Consider the following 10993-nt stretch of genomic DNA (forward strand, 5'->3'; position numbering starts at 1 on the left):
AGGTTCCCTAACGAAGGTCTAAGTATAGCCTTCAAAGACTGCAAAGACCGCTAGTAATGCCATCGTTTCCTAAGCCCAACCCAAGCTCCAGGCATCTGAGATGCCTCCAAATGAATCTTCATTATGCCAAAGTAGCGTCAAATGTTCTATGCAGGAGGTTCCCTAACGAAGGTCTAAGTATAGCCTTCATCCAGGAACCCTGGATATTAGGTGGTGAGGTCAAAGGTCTAAACATCAGTGATGGTAAGATCATATATGCACCCAGCCCTCGCCCAAGGTCGGCGATGCTATTAAGCAAAAAACTAACGTTTCTTCCTCTATTACAGTTCATGATGCCAGTTCTGGTTGCGGTTTGCTCCAAACTCCCACTCCAAGGGGTGTACAAGAGGCAGTACTTGCATCAGCGTACTTTCCGAGTGAGGAGGAGATGGCCCCGACAGCAGAAGTAAATGCCTGCGGTGAGCACTGACAGCAGAGTGGTAAGGGTTTACCTCTGGTGTGACGCCAATTCGCATAACACTGTTTGGGGAAGCACAGATACCAACAAAAGGGGTGAGTACCTCCTCGTGTTTATTAGTAGTTATAATATAAATATTATAAATCGTGGCAGTAAACCGACTTTTAGAAGCGCTTTAAGGGGGTGGTCTTGGATCTAACTCCAAACAGTCAAAACATGTCATTATCTGTCACAAACTGGCGTGTCTCGGGGCAGGTATCCATGTCGGACCATATGCATATATAATTCGACATGGGTCTCTTTCCTGAACACGAACGAACTAACTTTCCGGGCTGTACAGCAGGCTACTGTCGACCAGAATTGGATGCTCCAACATCCACCTCTGGAAGAGAACAAAGCCTTGCTACGAAGCTCACCACTGTAGAACAGGTGCAATGGGATTTATCAACATTTAACCCATACAAATCACCAGTACCGGATGGAATCTATCCATGTCTTCTTCAGCGCGGAATTAAACCCATAACCCCGGGCCTCTCTAAATTCTATAGAGCTTCGCTCTTGTTGAGAATGAACCCCTCCCAGCAGATGGTCTGAGGTCGTGTTTCTACCCGAAACATGTAAGCCGTAGCAATTACCGTCGTTCTACCGCCCAATTAGACTCAGTTCCTTTCTCCTAAAAAGCATGGAGAAAATACTGGATTAGTACATCAGAGAAGTCAACCTAAGGAACGGCCTCTGAATAAGAACCAGTTTGCCTATCAACCAGGCAAATCCACTGAAACTGCCATTCATAGCCTCACTTTGATATTTCAGGGGCTTTTAATAACACATCACATAAGGCAATAAAAGATGCCTTGTTAAGAAAGGGTGTAAGCCCAATCATAAATCAGTGGGTGTTATCAATGTTAGGAACACGAATTAGGAGGCACGATAGAATCGATAACAGCCACAAGGGGATGCCCTCAGGGGGGTATACTCTCTCCCCTTTTGTGGACTATGGTTATAGACGAACTTATTTTCACAATGAACAGCCAAGGCTTTAATACGCAAGGCTACGCAGATGTTCTGGAAATCTGTATAACAGGGATTCATGACGAAACTATCATCAACCGCGTGCAACAAGCCCTACACATCACACAAAAATGGTGTGAAGACACTAAACTAAGTAAATTACACAGAATGGTTTACCTTGGCATAACAGGACTTATAGACCTGCCCGGCTGATGCACTCAGCGCCCTGGTTCGAATACCTCTCTTTCCTATTTTAATAGAAAAGGCGTCTACCACAGCGGCACTAAGAATCCTAAACACCTCCGGCCTGAAAATCGGAAATATGACGGGTCACATGAAGGTCCTAATGAAATTCGCTAATGACCCCATACTGCAAATGCGCGATGCAATAGTTAGAAAACTAGAAATCTGTAGGAAATTTGAGGTAAACATTGCAGATCGAGCTCTCTGGAGTACAGGGAACCCATACACCAAACCTAATGGGGAGGTTTGGAACACAGATGGATCTAAGCTTGAAAATGGTAAAACTGGGGCTGACATTTTTGGGCCCATAAATAACTGGGTAGACAAAATGTTCAACAGGCGTTGGATGGAATGTCCAGGGAAAAGACAAGCCAAACGATTTATCTGTCATTGAAAAGTAGTTGCAAAGAAACTAATCAATTTAGGCAGAGAGAACCCCAAAACTGTCACTGGGTACTACACGGGACACTACTCCTTTCGCTAACACCTCAGTAAAATCAATGACTCAGAAACAAACGTCTGTCGGAACTTGCACCAGCTACGAAGTTTTCTGGGGATATGCACTTACAATCACCGATTTGGTCAGAATTTCACCAGCGTTGCCAATAGCATCCATGAGCTCACTAGGAGAAATGGAGCCTTCAAGTGGAACAACGAACAGGAGGGGGCTTTCGAAGTACTGAAGGAATGGCTATGTACTGCACCTATGCTAGGGTATCCGGTTCCAGGTGGAACATTTATTTTGGATGTTTGTGGCTATGCGATAGAAGGCGTATGGTTATGACCATGATAAAAACATTACAAGGTAAAATCATTTAGAGGCAGTCTGAAGTTTGCCAGCAATATAATTTTAAAATTCGAGCTCAAGCTCACACACATTCTCATTTTTAATCTCAAACAACAACAATTGTGAACAATTTCATTTTCTTATTTTCAATAGGTTTGTTCGTCGAAAATCCAGCAAGAATTATCCAACACTCAAAATATCAGAGAGTAAGAAAAAATTCTCTCAAATTCTCTCTCATATTGAGAAACTTGCAAATTTCTGCACGAACGCAAATTTGCAGGAATTTGCAAGTTTCGCTGCCAGCTGGCGTCCACGGTTGCATTTCAAACATAAAAAATTTTTATAGAATTTTTAAAATTCTTTCGGATGGCCAAAAACAGGATATACATGTATATTTCTTGTTGTTCTGACTTTCTTTAACATACATTTCAATATCTTCATCGTACTAGCTGTCGGGTTTCTTAACTCGACTCTGGTTGCAATTGCATTCCGATTGCGAATACCATTTTTTTCAGCCGAATTAAGTTCAAATCATTGGAATTAACTAAATTAATTATATCAACAATTATTTACTTCCTTTTTTCATAAAAAAATCGCTCGTGTTTATAAATTTTTAAATTTAACGAACTAATTTATTCAAATTATTGTAGACAAAAATGCAACCATGCGCCACCACCACATGTTTTTCGTGTTTGCAAATTCTTGCTGGCAAAATTTTTTCCAGCAAGAATTTGCAACTTCTCCCGTCACTTTGCTCTCACATTTTTGAGTGTTGGATAATTTTTTGGTCTGCACGAACGCGATTTGGGCAAAAATCGTGATAATTCGTACAAATTCGTACAAATTTTTTGCTCGACGAACAAACCTAATTTGATATGATTTTAAAACGCTTGCAAACGTCAGAAAAAAATCATGGCCGACGAATTGAGAGAATGATTTCACCTTCTAATGTTTTTATAATGGTTATGACTTTGCTATTGAATACTGAAAGGGTAGTGTTGATGCCATGTTCCGTCGACCATGTAGTTTGGAATGTAAACACTGGTCAAAAGCTAAGGTCAAAGAAGACATAATAGACGTTTGGATAATGATAATAAAACTAGAAGAAGAGTGGGAGTAAGGTCATCTAAGCAAATGTCAGCAGGAGGATCCGGACTTGGAACTTTTGATATATGACCTGGAGATGGTCCGACGGCCAACTAGGGAGCAAAGGGCAGCGTAAAGACCAATCATTAAGGCATGCTGAGCACAATAGAACACCTTAAGCTGATACCAGATAAAAGTTTGTGGCTTTGCGTGACATTTATAACTTTGCCAGCAAAACGCCATACGCAAAAGGTATGCCACAATGAACGCCAAGAAAATAATTTTGTACTGCTTTTTTACTCGTGAAAATTGCTGTCGATTTTACATATTTAGCCGTAAAAATATCAGCAATCTAATTAAATTTTATGTTTCTGACAGAGAATTCGTTATAAACTTTCCTGGAAATGAGTAAATAAACACAACTATAGTGGATCATAAATATTCGGTTTTAAAAATGCAGCCCTGCGCTACCAAATACGTCACCCGAACATCACAGCTCGCTTCGTAAGTTCGTGGTCAAGAAATTGTGTTGATGTGCAAGAACGCATGGACAATTTGTAATAAAATGTGAAAAATCCTGAAAATTTATTTTTATTTTGTGAAGAATCAGTTTTTACTAAATCGTATTAAATGCCGTTACCTCTGGGCAACAAATTGTGGCGATATTCCGAGCCACTATATCAGCAGCGGCACAAAAAACGAAAACAATTCACTGCAGCAGCAGAGGTTGTAGCAGAAGTTATAGCAACGTAGGGTTGCGTAGGGGCATGGCAAGCGCAAGTGCATTGAAAAATTCTCGAAAAAGAGGTGAACTGCAATTACTCTTGACGAGAAATCCCCAGAGAGGTTTTTCAATTACATGTGTTTAGGTAATATTTTACGCCAGCGAATGCGAATAACTATAGTATTTATGTGGCACATTTCGGCAAAGTGGAGGTGGCAAACAGTGTATTATCTATTGTCGTGTTAACACTCACGTCCGTGCTCCCACTATTGGCGCTTTGAAAACTACGCAGTGAAAATCGCAGTCGAAGAGGTAGGGGGCCAAGGTGTTTAGAAACGATCTGGCGGTAAATTCATCGATTTTTGTTATTGCCTCTGTGTAAGTTTGCGGACAGTTTAGAAAACTTGAGGAACACCTAAGGAAAGGAAGACAAACCTAAACTAAGAAGTATATGTATTTAATAAAAAAATGGAAAATTCAAAGGCAACGGCACATAAATTAGACTTGCATACAGGGTGTAATGATAGTGGCGAAAAAACAGCCGTAACACTAGAACAAAACAAAGAAACAGTAGCACAGGTGAAGTCGCATGAACCTGTCAACGGTCAGCTTAATGCAACATCAAATGTTGAAATGAATGCACTTGACGGAAGTGGAGGACAAGGTGCAGGGAAAGAACACAAAATTCCACATTCCATTGCGTTAAGCCTAGAAACCCCACAAGAGGATGTTTCACAAAAAAGTCACAGATATTGACATAAAATGCCGAAATGATAAAGGTAAGTTGTAATAGCTGAAGTATGTATGTACATACATGTATATGTATGTATATTAATGTATTTGAAATTGTTGACTTCTGTAGATAAAAATCATGAAAAGAAAAAGAAGGAAAAGGATCGGGTAAGAGATAATGGGAAAGATAGAGAACGAAGCCGGGATCATCGTGATGGCGATAGAGATCGCGGGAGTAACAAAAATAAAATTCGTGAAAAAGAACGAGATCGAGAACGCCATCGGGATAAGGAATCAACAAAACAACGTTCTAACAAAGAGCTTAGTTCTCATTCCCGACCTTCGACGTCTTCCACCAGCAGCGATAAAACCAGAGAAGCCACTCATAAACAAGAAAAGTCAAAGCCTAGCACCAAGTCCAGCTCGTCTTCTAAAAGTGACAAAGACAAGGAGAAGGTACACTTGTTTTTTGTTTAAACTTAAAAATTCAGTATTTATTAAATGTTCTTTTTTATGTATTGATTCTAAATTACAGGTAGTTTCTGCATCATCTTCTGCAAGTTCCTTAACAGGACATAGACGTCGTAGTTCTGATAGCAGCAGGGGTAGTCACAGTAGTTCAACAAAATCACACAGTCGTACACGCTCTATAATAATGAAAGATATCGTAGTTGGGCCACAGAAAGTAGATATAGATAAATCAATATTACAAACAGTAAACACAATCAAAGTGGAAATGAAGGAACCAGAAAATAAAATACTTGAAAAACTATCAGATGTTTTGAAAATTAAAAGCGAAAATGAGAACCAGTTTAATACATCTGAAGTGCACCAATACAAAATAAATGAAGCTAATAAAAACGAAGCTACGTTAGAGAAAGATTTCTCATTACGAATTTCTGCCACCGCTGTAGAAGGTGACGAAAAATTAAATAACCGTATAAGCATGGTTGATTTTACTAAACTTATTTCTGATGACACTGCAGCAGCACTAAAACAGGATGTAGTTGATATAGAAAAGCTCAAAACAGAATGCAATGGTAACATTGTGATTGAGAATATGGCAGGAGGAAAAATTAGCTGCACACCAGCCGCGTCAAGAACTCGCGATGACGTTACGGGCCAATTGATTTTCAGCAACGAACCCAATGCGAATTCCACACAGAAAGAGGTAAAGAGCGAAACACTTAATGAGAATCGCGTGATCTCACATACTACGTTAAAAACCACATCGGGGAATAAATCGTCTAGTAGCAACATGCATTCGACGTCTGCCCCTGTATACAGTTCATCATCCAGTAATAATTACCATAGAAAAAACTCAACTTCTTCATCATCTTCAAACACGAAGCATTCAACATCGTCAACGTCGACATCTACTTCATCATCTCGCAGTCGTGATTGTTCTAAATGCTACAAAAGATCTAAGATACGTCGTGCAAGTGTTGGAACACAATTTCACCAAAATAAACCATTCGTTTTTAGTACTCCACGACGGCGTCTGCAACGTCCACCAGAAGGTTTGGAACACCTCAAATATGGAAGATTATTTGAAATAGAAGTACATCCAAATGGGGGCGCTTCTGTTGTACATCTCTATCAAGACGAATTAGAGCAACTATCTCCGGAAGAGATGGAAGAATTGGTGGAGGAGTTTTTCAATGTTTGCTTAGCGGAAGATGATCAGGGATATGCATTGCATGTCATGGGTATTGTTCATGATGCTGCACGTTATCTGCCCGATTTATTGGAACATATGGCTGAGAATTATTCAACGTTAACAGTAAAAGCAGGCGTTCTAGGACGAAACTCCGACATTGAGACATGCACAATGGCACAGTACAACGAACAGGTTGGTAACCAAGCCTTAACAACTATAAAAATATTATTTATAACCTTTGAACTAATTAAATGCAATAATTTTAAGGTTGTGCGAAATTACTCCCAAGGCACATTTCGTTATGGACCATTGCATCAAATAAGTTTGGTTGGTAAGGTGCATGAAGAGGTGGGTGGATATTTTCCAGACCTGTTGGGGCGCATTGAGTCCAATCCTTTTTTGAAGAAGGTATTGTTTCTTTTAATAAAGCCATTTTTGAAGTGATTATACATTTTTATATCTAGACTATGCCTTGGGGTTCATATTCGATTTTACAAACCGATCCTCGCCTCTCCAATGATGGGCCAATATTATGGGTACGCGCAGGCGAGCAGCTAGTGCCTACAGCGGAGCTTAATAGTAAAACACCAATGAAACGACAACGGTAGGGCCCATTACTTTGCCTCGTTTAGAAATATTAAATTTTTTTTCAATCACAATTTAAGTACACGTATAAATGAGCTGCGCAACCTGCAGTACCTACCAAGGTTGTCTGAGGCACGAGAGACCATGATTGAAGATCGCACAAAGGCACACGCTGATCATGTTGGACACGGTCACGAGCGAAATACCACGGCTGCTGTGGGTATGTAAACTAATATGTAATTGCTCCCTCACTGCGTACTCATAAATTGCAGTGATAAAGAAATAATGTTATTTAAAAATTTCTGTAGAGCATTTTGTATTTAATATTTAATATTTACATTTTAAATCTAAAATCTAATTATAAGAATGTTAAATCTTTGTTGCAATTTAAGTCTAACAGACTGTAAAAAATAAATAAATAAATAAATAAATATTTTATTTTCTAGGTATTCTTAAAGCTGTTCACTGTGGCCAACCATATACTCACAATCGTATTACTAAAGATGTAGTGGCCTTTGCTGCTCAGGACTTTAATTGCCTTGTAGGCGTCTTGCAACTTGATTTACATGAGCCACCGATATCACAGTGCGTGCAATGGATTGAGGATGCGAAATTGAATCAGTTACGACGGGAGGGTATTCGTTATTCTCGCATTCAGCTTTGCGATAATGACATTTATTTTTTGCCGAGAAACATTATACATCAATTTCGGACAGTTACAGCTGTTACCAGTATTGGTAAGTGATAACGGCCGACCATATTTTCGACATGGAATAAAACTTTGAATGTTAATTTCTCATATTAAATTTAACCCTACTTGTAGCTTGGCACTTACGCTTGCGTCAGTATTATCCAGGGCAAGAGGTTATCAATGAGAAAAATAACCCGGTGCTGGCTGAGCCACCGCACTATAAAGAGAAACAGACCCTGTTGCCACATCCTGTTTCACATGATGAGCATCATGGCAAGCGCACTCCATGTAAACGCTCCTATGATGGGAAAGCCAAAAAGTCAGAGTTGAAGACGAAACTCATCGACACTGATGGAAAAGAACGGCGTTCAAGTGAAAGTGGCACTGAGGATTCCAATTCAAAAGACGGTTCTGAAATGGGGCCATCATCAGCTAGTAAACGAAAAGCAATCATGGACGATAGTAGAATTGATATGCGCAAAACGGTGCTGGAGCACAAATTGCAGAAGTCAATGGTGGCTGGCGATGAACAAGGTGTTCTCACTACTCCAGCAGCTGAAAGCGGTAGCACGGGGAACAGCTTCAGCGCAATTATTTCTGCTTCTACATCACCATTGGCAAGTTTTGGCCCAAGTCCCCATGAGAAGCCCTTGAACAAGAACAAAGAATCCAAGGATAACACATCACAGGAAGAGGCTATAACACCTGAACGACGAAGCAACAGCAGCACAAACAGTAGCTGTAGTACTTTACCGCATAAGTTGAACACGAATGGCGATATACCAAATGATAACAAGCCCAAGAACTTCTCATTAAACTCGGATACAAAATCTCAAACACAAGTTTGTGCTCCGATTGCACAAAATGTTATAAAATCAAACTCAGAACTACTTAATACGGAGACGCTATACTCACCAACAATTGCAGCGGCAGCATCAGTTGCGTCCACAACCACATCCCAAAAGATACCCAAACTGCCGGAGCCGACAGTGCCTGCAAAACCCTTGCCACTTGTGCCTCAAACGCCCTTTACACATCGTGAGGCCTACGTAAACAGCCTGAATCAAAAAGAACCCGAGATCAAAATTCAAGTACAAATTATATCCGATGAGCCTTCTACTCCCTCCGCTACCATCTCTGATGCTACACGCCCGACCTACACCAAGTCGATGTTACCAAACGTACAGTTACCGCTCATATCCCACGCAGCCTCACTGCCATCAACTATGGCTCCCCTAGCAACGGATTCGGTATTGACTTCTGAATCAGAGGCCCAAAATTGCACACTCAGCTCCCAAACAGATACTTTGAATATTATTTCCGTTGGAACTGACCCCGCGACGCTCTGTCAGTCACAATTGGTGGTTGACCACGAAGAAGAGGTGACGGTTTCCGAGGAGCTAATTGAAGTGGCTGCACCTGTGGTTATGGCATTTCCTCGGTTGCCGCCTGAGATAGCACTACCATTGCCGCCACCGCTACCAATGTCAACAGTACCACTAGAAAATCAAACGGCGATGCTCGCGGCGCCAGTCGTATGTGAAGGCAACTATCAGCAAGCGAGAACAGTTGTAATTGTTTCGCAATCTGCGCTACAACCAATTTCAACCCAACAACCGACGGCGACGCTCAAAACGAAATCCAATAACAGCAGCGTTGCAGTTCGATTGACAACTGGTGCGGCGGAGCAACCAGTGGAACGAAAAACACATAAAATCGTAAAAGCGGGCTCCATAAGCAAGACGTCGACATCAGCACCAGCTGATCTACTTAGCTCCATCATGGCTAGCATGGATAATAGTAATGTGGCAACCACATCGACTTCAACGACAAACAGCTATTCATCATCATTACACTAAAGCGATGTGCTGGGGCAGTCGACAAAAGTCGGAACGCGTTTGCGATGATGGAAGCAAATTGGTTTTTGCCGGCCGAAAAGCTATAGTACTGGGTAAACAACAGCTGAGGAAATCAAAACTTTGATATAAGCGAAGGAATTATTCGTTAAGAAAAAATTAGAGCGAAGAAATACTGTAAGTGTTGGTCAGAACGTTAACGTATGACCTTTGAAGCTTAAGCTGTTCAGTCTTTCGGTGTTAGTGTATGAAAAGAAAATCCACATAAGAAAAAAGAAAAATTATTGTTACAGATTGCAACATATTTGTAAATACTTTATATATTGTATAACTTTTTATATATTTATATATTTATATATATATATATATATAAATATATATATCTATGAGTAGCTTAGCCTGAGTTGTAAGAGACTAGTTTTCCTTAATTTATTTACGATGATTATGTACGTCAACATGTTTTTCTGCTTAACCAATCTTAACTTAAACATATACATATACCTATAAATATTTATATATATATGAGCATACAACCACTGTTGAAAAATTTGGTATTTCCATGGAAATTTGCGTCGAAATCTTTTTTAGTAGGATTAGTCGTCATAAAATCTTAAATTGCAATAAAGTAAAGCCTACCATAAAAAATTAATTAACTAAAAAACACGCGCTTCGCGTTACATTGAAAAACTCGCAGTTAGTGGGTAAGGAGATCTGCAAGTCTAGCAGGATTGGCTAACGTTTTCAAAAACGATTTGCTTGAGATCAGAGGCCGAAAATATCCCTCAACACTTTGAAATTGTCCCAAAATAACCTTCCCTATTTAAGAGAAAAAATAACCCACAAAACAGAACAAGTGGTTTATTTTTTGTAATGTGTGCTCCTCTCAGTGGGAAAGGGTTATTTGCATATCTTTTTCCGTTGCTGTTGGACACGGACACTTATCGCTGGAAGAGGAAAAATAAGTTGTTGTTGTTGTTGTTTTAGCGGCTACAACAACCCCGCCCAGATCGGCTGATATCTCAGTCGTTGTCGTCGAGTTCCGCTAACGGCAGCCCCAAGAAGCGTGCAGCCTCTATGGGGTCAGTCCATAGGGACGACGCCGTTAGGGTTGTGGGGTTTTCCGGGCATGCGAATAGATGTTTCGAGTCGTGTGGGGTCTTT

General features: G+C 40.3%; 1 protein-coding gene across 1 annotated transcript; it reads left to right on the plus strand.

Annotated features, from left to right (window-relative positions):
- Positions 1-4078: 4078 nt before the first annotated feature.
- On the plus strand, positions 4079-10101 carry LOC118754591. Its single transcript, XM_036489480.1, has 8 exons — positions 4079-5087; positions 5171-5496; positions 5576-6892; positions 6968-7108; positions 7165-7304; positions 7366-7505; positions 7732-8022; positions 8109-10101. Exons 1-8 carry the CDS (start codon positions 5036-5038, stop codon positions 9833-9835), a joined length of 4134 nt encoding a protein of 1377 aa, XP_036345373.1. The 5' UTR covers positions 4079-5035; the 3' UTR covers positions 9836-10101.
- The last annotated feature ends 892 nt before the right edge of the window (positions 10102-10993 follow it).

This window comes from Rhagoletis pomonella, unplaced genomic scaffold (assembly GCF_013731165.1).
Source record: "Rhagoletis pomonella isolate Grant_MI unplaced genomic scaffold, Rhpom_1.0 Rhpom_scaffold_04170, whole genome shotgun sequence".
NCBI classification, from domain to species: Eukaryota; Metazoa; Arthropoda; class Insecta; order Diptera; family Tephritidae; genus Rhagoletis; species Rhagoletis pomonella.